Source organism: Phaenicophaeus curvirostris, unplaced genomic scaffold (assembly GCF_032191515.1).
Source record: "Phaenicophaeus curvirostris isolate KB17595 unplaced genomic scaffold, BPBGC_Pcur_1.0 scaffold_69, whole genome shotgun sequence".
Taxonomy (NCBI): domain Eukaryota; kingdom Metazoa; phylum Chordata; class Aves; order Cuculiformes; family Cuculidae; genus Phaenicophaeus; species Phaenicophaeus curvirostris.
In genome coordinates this window covers 271,220-294,649 of record NW_027206691.1, presented here as the reverse complement: position 1 = coordinate 294,649, position 23,430 = coordinate 271,220, and the positions used below count along the sequence as shown (strand labels likewise).

Below are 23,430 nucleotides of genomic sequence, written 5' to 3'. Positions count from 1 at the left end.
AAAGCAGACGCCGCAGCGAAAGGACTGTGGACGCTAAGAGATGCCCGTCAGCTGCATGAGTCTCTCCATATTGGAGCTAAAGCGCTAGCAAAGAGGTGCGGGATTTCAGTTACTGACGCGAAACACATAGTAGCCACGTGTCCCCACTGTCAGAAAGCACCATTGTGGTCCAGTGGAGTCAACCCCAGAGGCCTTAAGGCCTCCGAGGTGTGGCAGACGGATTTCACGCTCTGTCAGTTGCTGAAACCTCGAGCATGGCTGGCAGTAACCGTAGACACATATAGCGGAGTCATTGTAGCTACGCAACACCTTAAGACCGACTCCAAAGCGACCATCCAACATTGGCTGACGGCTGTGGCATGCCTTGGCGTCCCTAATCAGATCAAAACGGACAATGGTCCGAACTTTGTCTCCAAATCAGTCCAGGCATTTGCTTGGAAGTGGGGTATCACCTTAATACACGGCATCCCGTATAATAGCACAGGACAAGCCATAGTCGAACGAGCAAATCAAACGCTGAAATCTAAATTAGAGGTATTAGCAAAACCGGAAGGTTTTGTTAATGCCGTTCCCCTGGGAGACCAAGCACGCCTGCTAGCGACTGCTCTGCTAGCACTAAATCAGTTCCCCCAGGGGGAAGAGGTGAATAGCCCCACCCAAAAACATTGGGCCACCCGAGCGTTAGAGGAAGGCCCGTTGGTCACAATTAGAAATGAGCTGGGAGAATGGGAACAAGGGTGGAGGCTAGTCCTGACAGGGCGAGGGTATGCTGCTATCAAGAAAGATGGTAAAATTAAGTGGTGCCCGCTTAAGTCTATTAAACCGGACTTACACGATAAAGCTAACGAAAACTGTGAGTTTCTGTCCACAGGATCAGATTATCAGATGCCCTTGTAACCCGTATGCCCCGGTGGCAGGAGAGGACAAGTCGACAAGCATCCTGTCCGCGCCTGGGAGTTCCGCACCGGCAGAATCCAAACAACGGCGACGTAGCCTCTATGGGAAGGGGCTGCTATCTGTTTGTGTAATTTTGATTTTAGGGCTGATTGTAATAATCATATTGGTATTGGTCTTTAGACCCTGTATATTGAGTAAGCTTGCGTCATTTGTTAAGAGCTGGCCAGCGAAGGTTAACATTATGTTTGTAGAACACCAGCAGCTGCTTTAAGAAGGTATTGGGTTAGCGCTACACCCAGTTACATTTAAGTTACCATTGGCCCAAGTGTGCCAAGTGTTTGTTACTATGAAACTGTTGTTTACACATTTTAGACTTTATATTTTAAATTTAGACTTTTGATGTTATATTTGAGACTTGTTAAGATTTTTATATTTGTTAATTTATTTAAATTTGGTAAGATTATATATTGTTAAGATTTTATATTTGCTAAGATTTTTATATTTTATAATTTTTTGGCTATTTCGTTAAGCATAGGGAGGGGGAAATGGGGGTAGCTAAGGCCCGGCGGTCGGAAGATCTCACGATGTACGGAAAGGTAGGACCCGCTCCGGAGAGCCAATTGCGTATTAGTTCATGATGTAAGCGGACGGAAGTGACGTCGTACGCCCAGGCTATATAAGGCTGTGTTACGTATCAATAAACGCCATTTGCCATCCACCACATTGGTGTCTGTGAGCTCATGGACCGAGTGAGCTGGGTCTGGTCACCGTGCCGTTCCTGAACCAGGTCGCCACGCCTCCGAAGGCAACGCCCTCCGAAGGCAACATAGACGGAGGCGGATGTGTAAGCAAAGGAGCTGAAAGGTTGGGTGGGGGCCGGCAGCAAAAACATCACCGTTTGGGGCTGGTTGGAGAGCAGCTCCAGCTCATACCAATTCCTTGACGTGGTCTTTCCTTTCCCAAAAATAAACAGGAACTGTCTGGAAAGCCCCTGCATGGGGAGGAGCAGAATGGCCCAGAATAAATAAATACACAGAGAGAGCCAGGCTGCTGCGTTCATCCAGGCACTGCCGAGGATGGTGAAGGATGAAGATGGAGCTGGAAATGTCCTTGGGGGGCGAGAGCACATGGGGCTCTTTCCCCCATCAATAGGATTTTGGGTGAAGTGTCGAAACAGCCTCCTCTTGCCAGAGCTCCCACGTCCTTCTGCAGCACAGCATTTCGCTCTTCCCGTATTCCCCCGCAGCACGATCAGCCTTGTGAGTGATTTTAGTCACAAACAGGTTAAGGGGATGGAAAAAGCAAATATCGTGGGTTAATTTACAGCGTGAAACTAGAAGAAGATTCACACCTCTACTTTTAGGGCTGTTTTCTTTAGTGCCCCAGCTGCTTTTGCCATGGTTTCTCCATTTGTGGGACTCGAAGCCTGGCAAAACGCCGCTGTCTCTGGCCAGCATGGTTTGGTGTCGTAGCCTCACCGAGGCTCTCTGAATCCACACAAACACAGAATAGAGGCACGGCAGAGCTGGAGCAAGCTGCAAGACCTGCCTCGTGTTCATCAGTGTTATTAAGATGATGAATTAAATATGAATTTTGTTTCAGGCATAACTTCAAAATCACCAGGAGACCTGATGCGCTTGTGTTGCATAAATGCTCAGCATGTTCCTTAACACGATAGTTTGACTCCCTTGGACATAGGCTTTGGGATAGGAAAGGATTGAGAGTTTATGGAGCTCAAAAAAGCAGAGACATCTCTCCTCTGCTTTTGTTTGAGATGTACTTACATGGTTTTGGCTGACTGAGCCAGGGCTCCTGAGTGCTGGGGCATTTTCTGCAGGGCAAGTGTCATCTCCGAGCCCACTAGCTCTGCCTTATTCATTTTTCATGTTCCGATAGCAATATTTTGTCACTGACAGCCAGCAGGACAGGACTGGTTCTTTTGTTTACTTCAGTTCAAAATGAAAAAAAAGCAAAATAATCTCTAAAATGGGAAGAAATAAAACTCTGTGAGAGTGGAGTGCCTTGCCCTTGGCTTTTTAGCTGTATTGGCCCCAAACGCAGCTCAGGGATGCCGCACCGTCTCACGCTTGGCTTCAACCTCACAGCAATAGCTGCTGCCTGCTCAACCGTGAAAGGCCGAGCCGCTTCATCCCTCCGGAGCTGAGAAACACAAGCTGTAGTACAACTGACCTCACCCAGCTACCACGGGCACCTGGGGAACCACTTGTTGGCGCAGTGTGGATGGTGAAGGCTCCTTCCCTGCTCTGAAACTGTTGCACGACACCCTGGGACAGCGAAATGCTTTCTTCCTGCAAGCAAGTTAAAAGCCTTGAGAGTTCATGCAAGAAAATAAACCGTGGCTATTAAGGGATGGCTCAGGCAGGGCAAAGCAGGGGGAAAGTGAGATTTGACTCCATTGCTGCTGCTGAACAACATGAAAAACATTTCACCCCCCTCGAGCAGAAAGGTATTGGAGTCAACTACTGCCTTCAGCGCTAGCATGAGCAATAGTTTTCTATTTTAGGGCAGCAGCAACCAAGATCCTTTGGCTCCCTGCTCCAGGATAACACCTTGGGCTCCTGAAACACACAGGAGACCCAGCTATCAGCACAGTCCCTGAGGGGCAAGAGGGTTTTTTTTGTGGGCTGGCAGGATTGTTTAGTGCAGTGAGGCAGGACCTGGCTTTCCCCTGGGTCCTTATGGAGGGGGGAATTTTAATTTGCCCATTTTGGCATTATTTTGCATATTGTTCTGTCCCCACTCCAAAGCCTCAGGTTTCCAGACAGCCTGGAAATACCTCCCTTTGACCCTCCAGCTGCAAGTAACAGGGAATAATTCCCTGTTTCAATTCCCCCATCACATGAAGCCGGAACACTCAGCTTGTTCCTGGCAATACTGCAGGAAGCCTGAACAGGGCCAATTACAGAGACAACAGAGGAGAAACGGCCAAAGGGACCGTCCCCAGCAATCCACAGCCCCACACAGAGACATGGTCACTGAAAGGTGACATTCTGGGAGAAAAAAGACTGAGTTAGGAGTTTCTCAGAGAGTTTTATTAAACAAAGGTGGAAAAGGAACGATAACAAGACATCTCGCGTAGGTAATAACAAACCATCTCAGCTCAGTTCAGTTCACTGAATCAAACCTACTGCAAAGTGCACGGATTTCAACTCTCCTGTAAAAGAGAAAAGAGAGAGGTTAAAAGCACCTTTGCAGTCTGCAGAGTCTCTGGAGAGGAAGGCGCTCATGCTCAGTCCAAACTCTGCTTCTGAAGAAGAAAGACGCAGTGCTGGGTGCTAGCAACACACTTTGCCACTTTGCTGGCTCTTTCTGAGCTCAGAAAAAACCAACGTGTTCACCTCCAGAAGAGTTTCCTGGCCTCCCTTCCTGGTTTATTACCGTGAAATTGGGATTTCCTCTTCCCAGGGCTTGCTGCCTCCAGCTGCTGCTACCTGCTGTGCAGCGGTTTGGCATAGACTGGCTCCATGAGGTAGTAAATGAGGAGCAGGAACAGGGACCCAAGAAAGACCAGGCTCATCACGGCCAGGAGAACGAAGCGGCCAATCAAGAAAGTGTCCACGATCTGCAGAGAGTGGGAAAAAAAATAAAGACCACAACACACATTACAACCTCATAGAATCATGGAATGTCCTGAGGTGGAAGGGACTCACAAAGTTGATTGAGTCCAACTCCTGTCACTGCACAGGACAACCCCACGATTCACACCGTGGGGCTGAGGGCAGTGGCAAAACGCTTCTGGACTATTGTCAGGCTTGAGACTGTTTCCCTGGGAGCTGTTCCAGTGCTCCACCAGCCTCTGGGGAAAGAACCTTTTCCTAAGGTCCAACCTAACCCTCCCCTGGCATCTTCTTGCCATTCCCTCGGGTCCAGAGAGAAGAGCTCAGTGCCTGCTCCTCCTCCTTCTCCCCATGTGAGGAAGGTGCAGAGCACTAAGTCTCAGTCTGCTCTGGGAGCCTAGAGGGAGCACGCCACGTCCTGGAAAAGAGAATCACCTACCCCAGGAGGAAAATCTTTAGGGTTCCCCAGTTTTCCCCCATCACTTTTCACTCCTGATGCAGGTGCTTTCTGTGGGAAGCGGGGTGTGTGACAAATGACTGGAAGAAGAATCTCTTTCCTCTGAAAAAAAAAGCCACTCATGGAACAGTGAACGCGGAGGAAAGAAGCAACACAGGGAAGAAGAGTAAAAACCTGCAGCAGCTCTTCCCAGCCACAAATCTCCCAGCACTACACGGAACTGCGCAGTTCACCCCTTTTAGAAGGGAAATGGGAGAAAAAAAACGCAAAAGATTAAAAAAAAAAAGAAGATACAGTAGAAACGTGAGACACAATGAGAAGGCAGCCAGGAGGTGGCTGGTTATGAAATCACCCTCTTCGCTCCTGAGGCTGCCCCAGAGCCTCACCCACCCCCAGCTCAGCTGTCTCAGTCACATTAGCGCACGCTCAGCCTTGGTGTTGCTGCAGAAAGACTCTCTTGCGACCGACGCGTTGGCTCCTGCTGCACGTTTTGCTTTTTAATTAGCCAATTAGCAGACTTTTGGTGCAGAAAGCCCAGGTCATGTATTATTGATAGGCAGGGCAGGTCCACTCCAATTGAAGAGCCAAAAAAAAAAAAACCTTTCAATTTCTGTTGGCCTCCCAGGCACAAACACGTGCTCAGGCACCCTTCATCTTGCTCCCAACCTTTGCATGAGGAGATCCCATGAAAGCAGGGAAAAGGAAAAACTTTCAAGTCTCTTTAGTAGGGATTTACACAGATCAGGACCGAGAAGAGCAATAATTAATGTGCATTAATAACAGAACAGAGGAAACAGCACCTAAAACGCCACAAAACTTCATGAGCTCCGGGAAAGCTCAGGATGGCAGCACAGGCAGCGGGGGCACAGCCAGCCCAATACGACCCACAACTGGGGGAGATCCTGCGCCTGACAGTGCGGGCAAGGGGCTGGATAAAAACAAAGCAGGATCTGTGCTTGGGTGCTGTAGTGACCTATGGAAGAGATGATCTGCTGTTACTGGCCTTTAAAGCAGAAAAAAGAGCTGAGGAAAGTGAAAAGCTGCCAAATTAGGAGGAAAATTATCAAAACTACCTGGCACGGGGCCTTGTTAAACCTCAGATGTTTTGCTGTGCGGGTGGGGAGGCCCTGGCCCAGGTTGCCCAGGGAAGCTGTGGCTGCCCCATCCCTTAGGGTGTCCCAAGGCCGGGCTGGATGGGGCTCGGAGCCCCTGACCCAGCGGGAGGTGTCCCTTCCCCGGGCTCTGCTGTCCCCCCCGTTCCAGGGCAGCCCCAGCCCCGCTCTCACCTCCCGAGCTCCGCTCGGCACGGGCCCCTCCTGCCCACGGGGCCAGAGCAGCAGCGCGGCCGTCACCGCCGAGGCCCCCAGCGCCGCCCCCGCCGCCACCGACCTGCGGGCGGGCGGGCGGCACGGGGCTCGGGGCGGGCTCGGGGCGGCCCCGGCTCCGGCCCCCGCCCCGCTCACCGCGCCCCGCTCACCGCGCCCGCCCGGCCGCCCGGAACAGCGACAGCGCCAGCAGCAGCGCCAGCGCCCACAGCAGCTGCAGCGCCAGCACCCCCGGGCCCAGCGCCGGCCCCGCCGCGCCGCCCGCCATGCCGCCCGCCGCTTCCGCCCCGCCCGCCGCAGCCAATCAGCGCCGCCCGCCGCTCCCCCTAGCAACCGCCCCGCCCGCCGCAGCCAATCAGCGCCGCTCTCCGCTGCCCCGGCCACGGCTTCGCCCTCCCGCAGCCAATCAGCGCCGCCCTGCGCCTGCCCGGCGCTCCCCATTGGGGACACGGGCGGCGCGCGGAGCGGAGCCGGACCTCAGCCCCAGCCCCAGCGCCAGCCTGGACCCCATCCCGGACCCCATCCCGGACCCCATCCCGCATCCGCATCCCCCCATCCCCATCCCGGACCACATCCCCATCCCTATCCTGGACCCCAGCCCCATCCTGGGTCCCATCTCCAGCCCCAGCCCAAGCCCCAGCCCCATCACCATCCTGGACCCCATCGCAGTCCCTATCCCGGTCCCCATCCAGGTCTTCATCAAGATCTCAGTCCTGTCCCGATCTCCATCCTGATCCCCATCCCAATCCCTGTTCTGGTCCTGATCCCAATCCTTATCCCGGTCCTGATTCCTATCCCAGTCCCAATCCCTATCTCCCTCCCAGTCCCCATCCCGCTCCTGGTCCCTGTTCCTATCCCCATCCCCATCCCTATGTCTCTCCAGTCCCAGTCCCCATCCTGGTCCCATTCCCCATCCCATCCTGGGCCCAATCCCCATCCAGGTTCTGGTCCTGATCCTGGTGTCAGTCCTAATGCCGATCCCGTTCCTGAACCTGATCCCATGTCTCCCGGCAGCACGGAGCTCACCAGCCCCTCGTGCCAGTGTCCCTGTCCTGCTCCTGGAAGGTGCTCCCCATGGAATGGCAATTCCCCACCCTCCTGCCCCCCGTGTCAGACTGGTCTGTGTTTTACGAACCCCGCGTTGCTCGTTGCCATCGCTGCTAGCTCCTGTCCACCCTGCTGCCAGGAGCATCTCTGCTCGAGACAGGCTTCAACCCCCCAAATCCAAGGAGTTTTGCTATTTAGGGACAAAACTGGGCCAATTTGGTTAATGCAAACACGGCGGGACGTGGCCGAGCTTTGTGCTGCTGTGAGACGGGCACGCTGGGGGCTTCACGGCTGAGCTTTGTCGATGCACTCAGCGTCTCTGCATAAAGTTTGCGGACAACACTAAGCTGGGTGGAAGCTGGATCTGCTGGAGGGTCGGGAGGCTCCAAAAGGATCTGAACAGGCTGGATCCGTGGGCTGAGACCAATGGGATGAGGTTTAACAAGGCCAAATGCCGGGTCCTGCACTTGGGGCACAACAACCCTGAGCAGCTCCAGACTAGGAGAAGTCTGGCTGGAAACTGCCTGGAGGAGAGGGACCTGGGGGTGTTGGTTGACAGCGACTGAACACGAGCCAGCAGTGGCCCAGGTGGCCAAGAAGGCCAATGGCATCTTGGCTTGGATCAGAAACGGTGTGACCAGCAGGTCCAGGGAGGTTCTTCTCCCTCTGGACTCAGCACTGGTGAGACCGCTCCTCGTATCCTGTGTTCAGTTCTGGGCCCCTCACCACAAGAAGGATGTTGAGGCTCTGGAGCGAGTCCAGAGAAGAGCAACAAAGCTGGTGAGGGGGCTGGAGAACAGGCCTTCTGAGGAACGGCTGAGAGAGCTGGGGATGTTTAGCCTGGAGAAGAGGAGGCTGAGGGGAGACCTCATTGCTCTCTCCAACTACCTGAAAGGAGGTTGTGGAGAGGAGGGAGCTGGCCTCTTCTCCCAAGTGACAGGGGACAGGACAAGAGGGAATGGCCTCAAGCTCTGCCAGGGGAGGTTCAGTCTGAACATTAGGAAAAAGTATTTCACGGGAAGGGTCATTGGGCACTGGAACAGGCTGCCCAGGGAGGTGGTTGAGTCACCTTCCCTGGAGGTGTTTAAGGGACGGGTGGACAAGATGCTGAGGGATATGGGTTAGTGTTTGATAGGAATGGTTGGACTCGACGATCCGGTGGGTCTTTTCCAACCTGGTTATTCTATGATTCTATGATTCTAATTCCTTACCCGTGGATTCATCTTTTGTCTCAAAGAAAGGCACAGCCCAGCTGCAACACCACGTGTGCCCAGTAAAGAAACAAATAACGGTGTTAACATCTTTGTCCCAGACACGGATGGTGAGATTGAGGGCACACTTATCAGGTTGGCCAATGACACCAAGTTGTGTGGTATTGCCAACACACTGGAGGGCAGGGATGGCATCGAGAGGGACCTGGACAGGCTGGAAAGGCAGGGCTGTGCGAATCTCGTGGAGTTCAATGAGGCCAAGGTCCTGCACTGGGGTCAGAGCAACCCCAAGCACAAATCCAGGCTGAGCTGAGAATGGACTGGGAGCAGCCCTGAGGAGAAGGACCTGGGGTGCTGGGGGAGGAGAATCTCCACATGAACCAGCAACGTGCACTCACAGCCCAGAAAGTCAAACTGTGTCCTGGGCTGCACCCAAAGCCATGGGACCAGCAGGGCCAGGGAGGGGATTCTGCCCCTCTGCTCTGCCCTGGTGAGACTCAACCTGGAGTCTTGTGTACAGTTCTGGAGTCCTCAGCACAGCAAGGACATGGAGTCCAGGGGAGGCCACGGAGATGGTCCAAGAGCTGGAGCACCTCTGCTATGAGGACAGGCTGAGAGAGTTGAGGTTGTTCAGCCTGGAGAACAGAAGGTTCCAGGAGAACTTAGAACAGCTTCCAGTACTGAAAGGGGCTCCAGGAAATCTGGGGAGGGACTCCAGATCAGAGAGTGCAGGGAGAGGATGATGGGAATGGTTTTGAGCTGAAAGAGGGGAGATTGAGATGAGATGTTAGGGAGAAATGTTTTCCTGTGAGGGTGGGGAGGCCCTGGCCCAGGTTGCCCAGAGCAGTGGTGGCTGCCCCATCCCTGGAGGTGTTCAAGGACAGGTTCGATGGGACTTGGATCCCCTGATCCAGTGGGTTGGAACTGGATGGGCTTTGAGGTCCCTTCCAACCTAAACCATTCCACGATTCTCTGATTTGGGAGTCTCTTGGGCTGCTGAGATTTTCATCTCACAATCTTAGTGCTTGAATTGCCATCAACCCAGCTCTGATGGATACAACAGGTAGGATTAAAACCAACAAGCCGCATGGCTAGAAGCCCAGCTGCTGAAGCATAGGTCAGATATATTATTCAACATCTGAACAAATATCTGGGCCATAGAATGGTCCAGAAGTGGTTTAAATAGCTGGATGATTCCAGCTTTTGGACTTGCTTTACATTGTCATTGATGGCATCAAGAGACTATGAAGCAGAACCAAGAGGAGATGAAGGAGTCTAAATACTGAAAAAAGCCAATAAAAATGGGAAAAGGTCAAAGATGCTGTTGTAAAAGCTGCAGACAAAAGGTAGAAGAGGACATTCGATAAAGGAAAGGTCTCATTGGTTGATGGCCAAAAAATATAATTTTTAGATGGCAAAACAACAGATGGAAAAGGACCGGCAGAAGGACAAGGGTTTCTATGAAAACAGGGCCTTGAAGATGAAATTTGGGGTTTTACAAACTACTGGGGTCCAAAACTGCAAAGAAATGGGAGAACAGAGAAAAGCAAAGGGAATTTCTCAAGCAGCAGGAGGAAATTTATTTTGGATTGCCATTGGGGAATCATGGAAGGGAAGGGCTGGGGAGATGACGGTGAAGATGGACATTGCCAGTGGGGGCTTTACAGAGGGAAAAAAGCCCTCTCTGGTGGGATTAATGGCTCGAGGTGGTGCGGGAAGGAGTTTGCTACCAAACATACCCTTTTGCTGTGTTGGCAGGCAGATCCTATGCGATGCCAAGCAAAGCACGTGTCGCAGACAGCGTGCACCCTGGTTGCCGAACCGGTTGGTGTCACACTGGCACCTTTGATTCCAGCACAGCAGAAGGCAGGTCGGTGCCACACAGCGTAATTAATCGCTGTTTTATTCCTCCCATTGCAAGAAATGACAGAAGGGAAACAGCGGTTACGTGACATTTCATGCAGTCAAAATATCATCAGACTCCAAGTAGTTGAGAGGAAAACTGAATATATCTAGGCATTTACTTTTTTCAGGTTAACTGGTGGGTGAGCCGCAAGCACCAGCGTGGAGTCACCGCTCCGACCATGCCAGTCAGAATCTGATGGGCGAGAGCGATGAGGAAGAAACAGGATGTAAAAGCAGGCAGAAAAAGTGGGTTTAAAATGGAAATCCCTCTTGTCTTGATATAGAATCATAGAATCATAGAATCACTAGGTTGGAAAGGACCCACCGGATCTTCGAGTCCAACCATCCCCATCAATCGCTAAACCATGCCCCCCAGCACCTCATCAACCCGTCTTTTAAACCCCTCCAGGGGAGGTGACTCAACCCCCTCCCTGGGCAGCCTGTTCCAGTGCCCAATGACCCTTTCTGTGAAAAATTTTTTCCTAATGTTCAGCCTAAACCTCCCCTGTTGGAGCTTGAGGCCATTCCCTCTCATCCTGTCCCCTGTCACTTGGGAGAAGAGCCCAGCACCCTCCTCTCCACAACAAATTAGGAGAAGGTAACTGGGAAAATCAACCTCATTGGTGTGACCTTCCTTAGAAAAGACTTCAACCTATGTGCAATGACCCACATCATCGTAAATGCCCTCTTCTTTAGCTCAGCCTCCGCCGGCACCAGAGATGCTTGCGCAGCGGTTGGTCGTACCGGGGCAGTTGAATGCAAAGCTTAGGTTTTATGGCCAAAGAATAAGTCATTGTTGTCCTAAACCAAGCTTTTTTCCCTGCTTTTCCGTGCTAGGATTTGGTGTTGGTTCCTGCTTTGTGTCAGAGCTGTGTTGCACCTGGGGAAAAAAGGAGGGGAAAAGCAACGCTGACCATAGAACGTTCAGGGAAGCAACAGGAATTGAGGATTTTCACGCTGTTTGCAGCGATTCCCTGACTCTGGGAGAATCTTTATCTCTGTGGTGTTTCTTTACAGGATTCCGGCTGGTGTTGGGGTTGTCAGCACATTGAGTTCCTCCAAGACTTTTGATTTGCACCCACACCCTTGCTATGGACAGGACACCTCAAACTGGTGACAAACAGCGTGTTAACAATTAATCCAATCTGTTTGGTCCAACATATATGGATAATCGAGGTGCCATCCAGCCTCAAAGTGATGCTGAGCTATAAATAAGGAGAAGCAGAGTTATCTTGGTGCTACTGGATGCTCACAGCCCAGCAAAACCCAGCGCAAAGGGTTTAGTTGGACACAAAGAGTTCAGGTGGTGGCCGGTGGGTGGGAGATGCTGCCTGGGAATGATTCAAAGGGTGCAGCATCACCACAGATATCCTTGCTCAAGAGAAAGATAAGATTTCCTGGCAAAGGTATGAACAAGATCCTTGTGTTGGAATCAGACAAAATGGGCTGGACGGAGAGATGCAATTAGCACCAGGGCTAATTAAACACTTGGCCTGGTGGGGTTAGAGAGGTCACTTTCCTTCAAGGGCTGCAAAGCAGGATCAGATGGATCAAAGCTCTTCTGTAAGACGCCACTCAAGGAGCGGCCTCCGGAAACGGGGTGGGGTTGGGTTAAGATGGTCTTTTTTGGGTTAAAACCTGCAAATCCACCCTGCCTGGCTCATCCTCATGGACAAAAATTACCAAAGTGATCTCATATCAAATGCTGTTGTGATCAAACCCTCGGCAGCAGAGTTTGGAAGTGCTGGAGGAATTGATTTAAAGCTCTTTGCGCAGTTGTCAGACTTGCAGTTTTACAGCTGGAGCTCCCTGACGCTCCCATATTAGAATTAAAAAGAAACAGGCGTTGATGCAAGCAGGAAAATACTCTGCTCCTGATTTAAAGACTAGTGAATTGCTAAATATTTTTATTAGCGGCAAATTTGCAGCTTGCTGGAACTAATTTCACGCCCGGTAGATATGGAGCTTAAGCCGGGGATGGCGTTAAATTGCTCTCTTGTAAAGGTGTTTAAGTCTCGTGGTGGGGAGGCCGGTGGATGGTGGGGACCTGGCTGGGGACCCCTCTTTGAGGTGGCTTCTTGTGGGCTGGGAGCCCAGGGAGAGCAACCAGGGAAAGCCAGGCTTTTGTGGTGTTGGTGCAAACCCATCATCTCCCCCCAAGGAGCAATAGGAACCACCAACCCCTCTCATTTGCATATATTTGCTTACAGAGGTTTGCTACAGACTTGTGCAGGAACAAGGTAGTTGTGGGGCCCCGGGATCCTCCGGCCTGAAAAGATGCTCTTTATATTTTAGGGTGTTTTGGCGTATTTCAAAATTTATTTAGGATATTCGAAGTTTAAGTGATTTATGATTTTTAAATTTATTCAATTGATTTAAAAATTTTTATTTAATTGATTTTTAAAACTTATTTAATTTATTTTAATTATTTTAATTGATTTTTTTTTTATTTAGGCTGTTCTGGGTTTAACAGACTCAAGAGGTGTGCAAATGCGGGCACAGCTACATCCCGACATGCGACCTGCCCTCTGTGCCCTTTATTTCCACATCTCCCTCAGCAGCTGGAGGTTTTGTACTTTGGAGATGGTTTTCCAGCCCCAATACCTTCGTCCTCCTTCTGCAAAGCCCCCGGCTGTGCTGGGAACCACCCAGCTTAACGCACTGGGGAAAACACATCCCGTTTCAGTTTGCCCAGATACAAACTGGGACAGGTGCAGGGATGGGCTCAGAGGATGCGGAGCCCGAGAAAGCAAAGTGAAGGCGTCGAGAGGATCCAATTACCCCTCTAAATAAACCTCCGGGAGGGCAGCAGTGGTAAACAAGAGCTATTTAAATCCCCTTATCCGCTCTCTGCTGTGGAAACACATGAGGTTAAACACATCTCCCCAACTTCTTGGAGGAGGCGTGTGGCTGAGAAGCACTAAATTGCCCTTTTCCGAAGAGAAATACCCAAGAAAAGAAAGTTAAAACGCTAGGAGAGAGTTTGTAATGGCTCCGGTGGGGATCCGGCGCTCTCCCGCTTTGGATTATCTTTCTCCTGCTGATGGCAGAAATCAATTTTAATCGTCCTGACGGGAAATGAGGATGGAAGACTTCAAACAGAACAAATCCTGCCATGTTTGAAAAATAATAAAATGGGATAGGAAGTCACTTTTAAAATAAAAATAAATCCCATCCCAGCAAGAGGCAATGACTCTAAAAGCCCCAAAAGAGGCCCCGGGTGGTGGGAGGTGAAAGAATGAAAGCGTTTCCCATGTCGGGACAAGTCTGACTCATACCAAGAAGCGCTTGGGGAAGGCGGATGGAGGAAGAGAAGAGGTCCCAGTCATCACTCGTTATGGTTCAGAAGACTCCCAAGTGTGAGGAAATCGGTCCTTTTTTTGGTTTAGTGACTTTTAAAAATAAATGCAATTTAAATTCGGTCCAGTCAGTTTGTATATCAGGCTTTTTGATACTTGGCTCTCCGGAGTTAAAGCAAGTGCACAGTGATTTCCCTAAAAACCCTACAGAAAAAGGTCCTGTATTTGTCCTCTATTCTGGGGTTACTGAAATGTCACCGTGCCCACATGGAAGGACATTTCCCTGTGGGATCCAAACTGCTCAGTGATATCGTGACAAAATCAGATCCAGCCAAGTAGAGGAAGGAGGAGAGAAACTACCAGAGAGATTTAAATTGGGTTGTAGAACCCTCTCTGGGTGCTGCAAGTGATGGAGCAGAGGCAAAGCTAAAGGCAGGAGTTAAAGGACTGATGGAAAATTTATACAAGGTTGAGGAGAGAAAGGAAGGCGAGAACAGGGTCTGGGGAGATGCTAAATGATATAATTTGGTTTTATAATGGCATTCTTAAAGGTGCTAAAGCCCACGCTGAGATGCTTTTCCAAGAAAACTGTACTTCTCATACGTTTCTCCAAGAAACGCTATTGCCCATCAATCTTATCCTTAAAAGATCATCAACAGGGGACCTCCTTGTGTCATTGCTTCTGGAAACCTCTTGCCTTTACCCATTTCCACCTCTTCCTCCTTCCAACCCAGGAGTTTTTAGCTGAGAAACCATGCAGTCATTGATAATGGAACTCTTGACACTTCACTTTTAAGTGGCTCATCACCATTAGTTCTTTTGGTATTCCTCGTAATGGCATTAATCACCGGCCACTCATTAGACTTTAATGTGCCCATAATATGTTCATCTGTAGTAATTCCATCGCAATTAAGCGGTCAATAATGTCTCCTTATTGGAAAGGATTGGCGACACTGACGGGCGCTGTCTGTCCACGGGGCGTTGGGTGGCCGTGAGCAACCAACAGCTGCTAAAATGGCCCAGACCTGTGGGCCACGTGCCTGGCAGTGGCTGCTGTTCCCAAGACTCTGATTTCTTTTGGCAGCCAACCGTGTTGGCAGTTTTAATTACAGTTTTATCCTCCGCTCCTTGCAACACCTTGCTCTCACCCCTTTTCATTTGACGTAGATCGATTTTTCTGCAGTTCCCAGGCGGCAGCGTGGCAACGATGCGGCTGCTGCTGTTGTTGGGGTTTCTTTCAAAAATTGAATTCCTTTCCGTATTTGTGTGTGGCGGCAGGGAAATGAGTCCTGGTGGGAACAGGCTGGGCTTGGAGCAGCAAGGTCAAAGCCCTGCCTGGCTCCTGGGAGCTTCCTTCAAAAGTCACAGGGTTGCCCTTAAGCTCTCCTCTCTCCGAGTCCTGAGTATGAGGGATGTGGCTTTTACACCCCAAAATGACATTTTGGATTTTCACACAGCTCAGGGTCATTGGCAGAAAGGATGTTCTGGATCTGGCCAGAACAGCGCTCAATCAACACATGGCTTCGTCCTACCATGTGTGGACAACCCCAAGGTGGAGGTGACCCAGCTCCTGGGGAATTCCCAGGTCTGCACTGACCTCCCAGGTGTTTCCCCTCTCCTCCATCCTGAGTTTTTAATTGCTGGTGGATGACAAAAAAAAAAAAAATAGAAGGCTAGTCCTTTCTGCTGCATCGTGACTCTGTGATCCTTCCAGCACCACATGCCAATGTTCTCCAAGGACACCATTTTCTTTTATCCTCGGGCGGGGGGGATCTTTGTGACCCAATGGGTGCATAAAACTTATTTTAATTGCTTTTGCCTGCAGATGAGATGTTATGTGGTGCTTTGATTTCCTCATGTTGTTCTGGTTTGAGCTAAAGCAGAACCAATTTTTTAACTTCTCAGCTCAGCCTCGTCTGTGTAAGTAACTCCATTTTCTGAAACTTAATCACAGAATCATAAAATCATGGAATCATTAAGGTTGGAAAAGACCTCTAAGCTCATCCAGTTCAACTGCCAAACCAACCCCACCGTGCTGACTAAACCATGACCCGAAGCGCCCTGAACACATGGTTTTTGAACTCCTCCAGGGAAGGAGGCTCCACCACTTCAACTGCACATTTTTCACTTCAGCTGCACAGTTTTCAGGCAGTGTCTGTCTCTAGAAGTCATAACACTTAAAGTTTATGATTATCACCACAGTAACATTGGGATGCAGAAAAGCCATTGCTTACGGCTGCCCCTACAGAGGCGAAGGCCATCCTCAGGTTGGTGGAACGTCCTAAGTGAAAGGGGTGGGAAAGGGTTGCACCTGCAGGGAGGGGCAGACAGGAGCAGGGACCCCAAACCGATGTAGTCATCAGGGGCGTAGATTTTGTACATTTGTATATCTTTTATTATTTTCTTATTCAGTATTTTCATTCTTCTTGTTGTTCCATTAAAGCTGTTTTAGTTTCCAGCCAACAAGTCTCTCTCTCATTTCTCTTTCCCTGGATGTGGGCGATCAGGATCACAGCCGCTCGTGTTTCGCTGCCGATGGGGCCAGGTCCGAGCTGAACCGGGACACAAGTCCGCCAGAAGTCCCTGAGGAAACTCCAGCAGCCCAGGGCAGGAATCATTTCCCTGGCATTTAAGATCCTTCTGGGTAACTCGTACAAAACAAAAAAATGAAAAGGTGGCTGATCAAATGGCTTTGGGGGCTGTAAAAAAAGTTGAATTCAATTCCTGCAAACTCTCCTAGATGTAATTTCAGGAGAGATCAAAGATGACACCAACCTGAGGGAGAAAAGCTACTCAAAATTCCAAGTTTATAGTCCATCTGTCCCCTTGCTTCAGGCAGCCAGCATTAAATTTATTGCTAAATAAAACAAATAAGCCTAGGAAAAGTCAGTGTCGAAATCTGCATACTCATAAGAGAATTAACAGAGCTCTCTGGCTATGATGGCTGCTTCTCAATTTGCATCTTTAAAGAGTTGTGGCCATCTCGCTGCTTCCCCCTCCACTGGCTCCTCCAAAGCTGGGCCAGTGCGTGGTGCTGCACAGCATTGCTTGGGAAAGAGATGCTGTGACTGAACTCCCATAGGGACCGAACCACAGCGGAGGTGGGGAAGGGATGCTGAACCCCAGCCAAGGTGAGGGAACATCTCAGGTGGAGCCAGAATTTGAATGTCACTTCTGCTGGCTGGTACCCAGCCACCACCGAGATCCAAGTGCAAAATAACATGTGGGGTGGTGATTATTGCTTCACATGACTCAGCTCATTCACCAGCTCTAGGTTTTGTTTTACCAGTGTTTGTACAAGGTGTAATTTTATGATCCTTTAGGTTTGTTTATCCCCCTGGTGCGTATCCCTCCAGCCCATTTCAACTGACCAGTATTCTCTTCGGGCAGCAGACTCCAAGTGCTGGAGGTAAGATGCTTTAAACATCCAGATCTTCCTTTTTTGTTGTTGTTTTTGTTCTTGGAAATGCTTGAGAAAGGATCCATCAGTGGGATGCTTGCAGTAACTTTGCGTGGGAGAGTGTGCAGGAGCAGCAAGAGCCAGCCCTGAGCTTCTTGCACCTTGAAATTCAACATTAAAAAGGAGGGAGCTGGCAGTGGAGGGGTTCCTATAAAATCTGTGTAACTTGTCATTTGTCCAGCATTTCCCTCCAGAAGGATCCCAAAATGTCATTATTAGCGAGCCATCATTAACCCCAGCTCAGCCAGCACCAGGCTTGAGTAATCTCTTTTTTTACAGTGTTTTCTGCTCAAGCCTGGCTGCTTGGCAGAGCCAGCAACAAGGAAAATGTCTTTCCTTTGGCTCTGGTTTCCTTTATTATTGATCCATCAGTCCCGCACAAGAAAAAAGCTTTGATTTTATTTAACCTTGCATGGGGAAACCTCCGGGAATATCAAACCATCCCAGCATCGATCAGTTATTCCTAATACATCCTCCTTGTGCCATTGGATAAAGCCTTTAATTATATTCTCCTGTGGATTTATCTATTAATAGTTGTCAAACCTGTGTAGTGATACTTGCTCTTGTTTGTGTGTCTGAGACTATTCAGGATGTATGGTGGCTTCAAAAATGATGCTGTTGCCTTGGTTCTGTAAATCTTTTGGGTTCATTCTCTTATTATTTAAGGCCAGGTTGGGTGGGGCATGGAGCCCCTGATTCAGTGGGCAAGTGTCCCTGCCCGTGGCAGGGGTTGGAAATGGATGGGCTTTGAGGTCCCTTCCAACCCAAACTATTTCATGGTTCTGTGACTCGTTGCTCTCATTGCTCTCTACAACTACCTGAAAGGAGGTTGTGGAGACGGGGGAGCTGGGCTCTTCTCCCAAGGGACAGGGGACAGGACGAGAGGGAATGGCCTCAAGCTCCGCCGGGGAGGGTCAGGCTGAAGATTAGGAAAAAATTTTTCACAGAAAGGGTCATTAGGCACTGGCAGAGGCTGCCCAGGGAGGGGGTTGAGTCACCTTCCCTGGAGGGGTTTAAAAGACGGGTGGACGAGGTGCTGAGGGACATGGTTTAGTGTTTGATGGGAATGGTTGGACTCGACGATCCGGTGGGTGTTTTCCAACCAGGTGATTCTATGATTCTATGATTCTATGACTGCAACACAGCGCCCGAGCTGCAGGGATGCAGGGCTGGTGGGTAACACCACCCTCCAAGCTAGGACTGTCTGGAGCAGCATCTCCTCCAAAACAAGCCCTCAATTTTCCTTAGGGATCTCTTTTGAGCATCCTTTAACTCCCGAGGAGGTCAGATATCCTCCCACACAGCCAACTTGCCGTTGGAGGGGATCTCTTCTCCCTCCAGCCCATTGGTCTGTGTGAGCCAGGCTCGGCTGTAGGTGCTCCGGCTGGGGCTGCATCCGAAAACTCTGTCCTGGCTTTAAGATCTGTCCTTTAATAATTCACTCGGCTTCACTCTTATGTATTTTTCAGAGTATCCCGTCACAGTTTTCTCAGAGAAACCCGACACGAGCAATAATGCAATCTTGGAAAGAGAATTGAATTATTTATGGAGGAGCAGTCAAACGATGGAGAAGAAACCACTGTATTTTATGTAATTTGTTTCCTCCTAAAGCCCATTATGTAAAAATGTAAATATCGCTGCTTTTCGATGTTTCCGCTCTTGCCAAGTGTTTAATATTTTAGTAAACTTGCTCCAAGTGCTTGTCACTTTGGAGAAGGAACCGTCCGGGGGCTGTTCAATAAGCACTGATTAGTTTGTGGTAATTAGATACGTAAGGCACCAACTCTGAGTGTGCTGACAGAGCAGTGAAGCCCTGGCAGAGGCTGCCCAGGGCAGTGGTGGAGTCGCCATCCCTGGAGGTGTTCAAAAACCACGTGGTCGTGACACCTCAGGACATAGTTGGGCAGGCACGTTGGGGTTAGGATGACGGTTGGACTGGATGAGCTTGGAGGGCTTTTCTAACCTTAACAATTCTCTGATTCTCTGATTCCAGCAGGGATGCTGCCAAAAATCCACTCTCCCACCAGGCAGGTGTGGGGGGAGCTCAGGGCTGGTGGGACAAGATCGGACCAAAAATAAGGAACCATCTAGGGGTGACCTGGTACAGCAGAAAGATGCCTTTTTTGGAGCGAAACCCCCCAGACTGAGTGCAGGGGACTTTCAACTTACCACCAAAAAAAGCTACAGTGAGATCCCCTGGCCAGATGCTGGAGTGGAGCCAATTCCACTGGGAAATCAGGTGCCATTGTTTTAAACCAGGGATGTTAATTAACCTCTGGAAAAAAAACTCTCCAGGGAAGAAGCAGCTTTTGCACTTGTGGAGGAATAATCCAGAGCAGGCTACTTTTCCTGGAGGATGAACATGAGTTTCTGAAACCAGTGGAAGAATCACTTTGGTGTTTGGCAACCAAAGCTTGGGAAGAAGAAAGAGGGGTGTTGGAGGAGTGAACATGGGGTGCTTGAGGAGTGAACATGGGGTGCTTGAGGAGCAAACATGGGATGCTCAAGGAATTCTCTTGGGATGCTCGAGGAGTGAACGTGGGCTGCTGGAGGAATTAACTTGGGATGCTTGAGAAGCGAACTTGGGATGCTTGCGAAACAAACACAGGATGCTTGAGGAATTCCCTTAGGTTGCTTGCAGAGCAAATGTGGTATGCTTGAGGAGCAAACATGGGCTGCTTGTTGCTGCTGGCACTGGAAGGATCAGGAGAACACCAAAATATTGAGCACTTGGGCATTATCAGCACTGATGGGGCTTAAACTACGCCCCGTGTGCACCTGCCCTCTTGGTTGGAAAAGACCTTTGTGATCATTGAGTCCAACCATCCCTGTCCTCTAGTGAATCATCCCTGAGCACCTCATCTACCAGGCTTTTAAACCCCTTCAGAGATGGGGACTCCACCACCTCCCTGGCAGCCTCTGCCAGTGCCCGAGAATGCTTTCCGGGAAGAAACATTTCCTAATATCCAGTCTCAACCTGTCCAGGTGCAGCTTGAGGCCATTTTATTTCATCCTATCACCCATCACTTGGGAGAACAGACCAGCACCCACCTCACCACAACCTCCTTTTTCACCTTTCCCATCACATCTTGACCCCACAGCCATCCCTTGCGCATCATTTCTTGCCGCTGGGTCGTGCATCTCGCTGTAACTCCCTGGAGCAGATTTTAACCCAATCCCAGAAGAATTCCAGGGCTGTTTCAAGGGATTCTCTTTCCCACGCAATATTCCTTAGGAAATGGGCAGAAACTCAGCATTTTGTATCAAACACAGCTTTGACAGCAGTTTTTATTGGGGAAGGGGATGGAAAATTGGGAGAAACCAAACTGTGGCCAGGACTGAGATGAAAAATACCTATCCCTGTGCCTGCTGGAATAGAGCGTGTGGAAATTTGGCTGCAGAACCCAGTGCTCTCAGTGCTCCCAGTGAAAGGGACTCCAGGTAAAAGGATGAGATGGAGCTGTTGGAACAGGTCCAGAGGAGGTCGCAGAGATGACCTGAGGGCTGGAGCACCTCTGCTATGAGGACAGACTGAAAGAGCTGTGGTTGTTCAGCCTGGAGAAGAGAAGGGTGCACGGACATCTTAGAGCAGCTTCCAGTCCTGAAAGGGGCTGCAGGGAAGCTGAGGAGGGGCTCTGGATCAGGGAGTGCAGGGACAGGGCAAGAGGCAATGGTTTTGAGCTGAAAGAGGGGAGATTGAGATGAGATCTTAGGAAGAAATGTTTTGCTGTGAGGGTGGGGAGGCCCTGGCCCCGGTTGCCCAGAGCAGTGGCGGCTGCCCCATCCCTGGAGGGGTTCAAGGCCAGGTTGGACGGGGCTTGGAGCCTCTGATCCAGTGGGAGGTGTCCCTGCCCAATGCAGGGGGTGGGACTGGATGGGCTTAAGGTCCTTTCCAGTGCAAACCATTTCATAATTCCGTAATTCCACCCCCAGGTCCTTGGGAGAAGAAGGGGGAGGCGTGGACGAAAACTGGGGAGAACTCCATCTGAAATCCCCCCACAATTAACAGTGATTGAGGGATGCTCCCACCACTGGAGTGTTTTCCTCAAGGAAGGGGCTTTTGGGGTGCCCTGACTGTAAAGATCATAGAATCACAGAATAGTTTGGGTTGGAAGGGCCCTCAAAGCCCATCCAGTCCCACCCCCTACCATAGGCAGGGACACCTCCCACTGGATCAGGGCCTCCAAGCCCCATCCAGCCTGGCCTTGAACCCCTCCAGGGATGGGGCAGCCACCCCTGCTCTGGGCAGCCTGGGCCAGGGCCTCCCCACCCTCAGCGTGAAGAATTTCTTCTTTATGTCCACTCTACATCTGCCCCTCTCTGGTTTAAAAATGGTGCTGGGGTTGTGGTGACTCCCAGGGCTGTTGGTGACCTGGATGGCGGGGAGGCACCTTCAGAGGGGGCTGTGGTTGTGGCAGTTGTCAGTGCCAATCGGCGCTGGGGGGGCAGACTGGGGGGAGGCAAATGCAGCAGAGGGGAAAATGAGATGGGGGGAAGTAGGTTTGGGGGCAAAGGCAGCCGGGGCCGCTCTCAGGATGTCCTGGGGGGTCCCCAGATGTTGGGGGGGGGGAGCCTACTGGTCAGGGGCCGCTCGGGGGTAGAGGGCGGGGAAGAGGCGCCGGCCGGCAGGGGGCGTGGCCGGGGGCGTGGCCAGACGCCGGGGGCTAAGCGAGGGGCTTGACTGGCTGAGGGGCGTGGCTAAAGGGAGCCGATCGATGAGGGGGCGGGGCTACGGCTGAGGGGTCCGGGTGAGGGGGCGGGGCTAAGGGCACAGAGGGGGGGACGGGCCGCGGGAAGCAGGGGGCGTGGCCACGGGGGCGTGTCCGGTCGCGGCGGTGGAGGCGCGGCCAGGGGGGTCCTTACCCGGGCGAGAGGCCGCAGGAGGCGCGGTTGGTCGGGGCCGTTTCCAATCGCGGCGGAGGGCGGCCGGGGGCGTGGCCAGCGGGAGCACCGCGGGACTCGGCCCGGAGGGGGCGTGGCCTGCGGGAGGGGGCGTGGTCACACTCCGCGTCGGGGGCGTGGCCAGGCGAGGCCAATGGGAACGCGCCGTGGGCAGCGAGGGGCGCGGAGCGGAGGGGGCGTGGCCTATGGCGGAGGAGGGGGCGTGGCCAGACGGGGCGCGTCCAATGGGGACGGGTCATGGCCGGCGGGGGGCGGGGCGGGCGCGGGGCGGTTCCCGCGGCGGCGCGGCGGGGCCGGGCGGGCGGCGAGCGGCGGCCGCGCTGTCAGGCCGGTGTCGGTGTGATGAAGATTGGCGGGCAGGTAGGGCTGTCACTCACCGGCGGCCGCCGCGCGGGGGCGGGCGGAGCCGCGCCGTGCGCCGCGGACAAAGCGGCCCGGGCGCCGGGGCACGTGCGGCGGGGACCGGGACATCCCCCCCCGGCTTCACCTCCCCGGTGCGGGCAGCACCGCGCCGCCTGCCTCCTCTCCCTCCCTCCCTCCCTCCCTCCCTCCCTCCCTCCCTCGCGGGTGCCCCGTTCCCCCCCCAGCCCCGGTCGGTTGCGGAGGTTCCCGGGGAGCTGCGGTGACCCCCGCCCCCGGCCGGCTCCGGTGCCCGCGGGAGGCTTGCAGCCCCCCTGCCCCGGGCCTTGCGGAGTCCCTGGCGGTCGCAGCCCCCCAGCCGGTTCGCCCCCATCCCCGGGCCGGTTGCAGAGCCCTCGGGGAGTCTCGTGCTCTACCGACCAGTCCCCTCTGCAGCCCCTCTGGCCGGCTGCCGTCCCCCTCCAGTGCCCGCAGACCCCCAAGCCAGGTTGCAGCCCCCACCCCCGACCGCTTGCAGAGCCCTCTGAAGCCCCTATGACCGGTTACCGAGACCCCTGGGGTTGGAGCCCCCAGCCGGTTCGGAGCCCCCTGGCCGGTTGTGCCCCCTCCTATGCCTGCAGAGGCCTCGGGTTCCAGCCCCCCAGCTGGGTCTGCACCCCACTAGAGTCGCTGCCCCAGCCCTCCCTAAGGGGGTCGTCCCCCTTCAGCCCCCCACCTTGCTTTTCCCAGCTGGAAAGTTGCTCTCCCTCCCCCCGGCCCCGGCTGGGGGGTTTGTCCGCAGCCACCGGCTTGGCTGGGGGCCCCCTGGCCACCCCCCCGAGCACCCGCAGTGCCCGCTTCTCCCAGGGGAGCCCCTGTGCTCCCTTGTCCTCTGTGGCACCCAGTTCTCCCAGTGCCTCCCAGTTCCCTCCTTCTCCCCTGTCCACACTCCTCCCAGTTCTCCCAGTGTCTCCCATTTCTGCTTCTCCCCTATCCCCCACTGCACCCAG

The 23,430-nt window shown here is 52.3% G+C and overlaps 2 protein-coding genes and 2 long non-coding RNA genes across 6 annotated transcripts in view; 2 read left to right on the top strand and 2 right to left on the bottom strand.

Moving 5' to 3' along the window:
• Positions 1 to 3,928: 3,928 nt before the first annotated feature.
• Positions 3,929 to 6,526, bottom strand: LOC138734255 (transmembrane protein 218-like). Its single transcript, XM_069881842.1, has 4 exons — positions 6,410 to 6,526; positions 6,219 to 6,321; positions 4,297 to 4,480; positions 3,929 to 4,072 (listed from the first exon to the last, which is right to left on the bottom strand). Exons 1-3 carry the CDS (start codon positions 6,523 to 6,525, stop codon positions 4,346 to 4,348), a joined length of 354 nt encoding a protein of 117 aa, XP_069737943.1. The 5' UTR covers position 6,526; the 3' UTR covers positions 3,929 to 4,072; positions 4,297 to 4,345.
• A 10,253-nt stretch (positions 6,527 to 16,779) lies between these two features.
• On the top strand, positions 16,780 to 18,904 carry LOC138734182 (uncharacterized). 2 transcript variants are annotated; one of them, XR_011339541.1, is made up of 3 exons: positions 16,780 to 16,850; positions 17,043 to 17,128; positions 18,649 to 18,904. It is a non-coding gene; the product is annotated as an uncharacterized lncRNA (long non-coding RNA). The 2 variants fall into 2 exon arrangements; XR_011339540.1 differs by lacking the exon at positions 16,780 to 16,850 and having other exon boundaries at positions 16,974 to 17,128.
• A 1,531-nt stretch (positions 18,905 to 20,435) lies between these two features.
• Positions 20,436 to 22,139, bottom strand: LOC138734286 (uncharacterized). Its single transcript, XR_011339551.1, has 2 exons — positions 22,043 to 22,139; positions 20,436 to 20,734 (listed from the first exon to the last, which is right to left on the bottom strand). It is a non-coding gene; the product is annotated as an uncharacterized lncRNA (long non-coding RNA).
• Positions 22,140 to 22,339: 200 nt separating this feature from the next.
• The window catches only part of LOC138734249 (coiled-coil domain-containing protein 15-like), a 65,859-nt gene continuing 64,768 nt past the window's right edge, over positions 22,340 to 23,430 (top strand). For both annotated transcript variants that reach the window (XR_011339543.1, XM_069881837.1), the window contains exon 1: positions 22,340 to 22,441. The gene's annotated coding sequence lies outside the window, so the exon portion shown is untranslated. The remainder of the gene's footprint in view (positions 22,442 to 23,430) is intronic.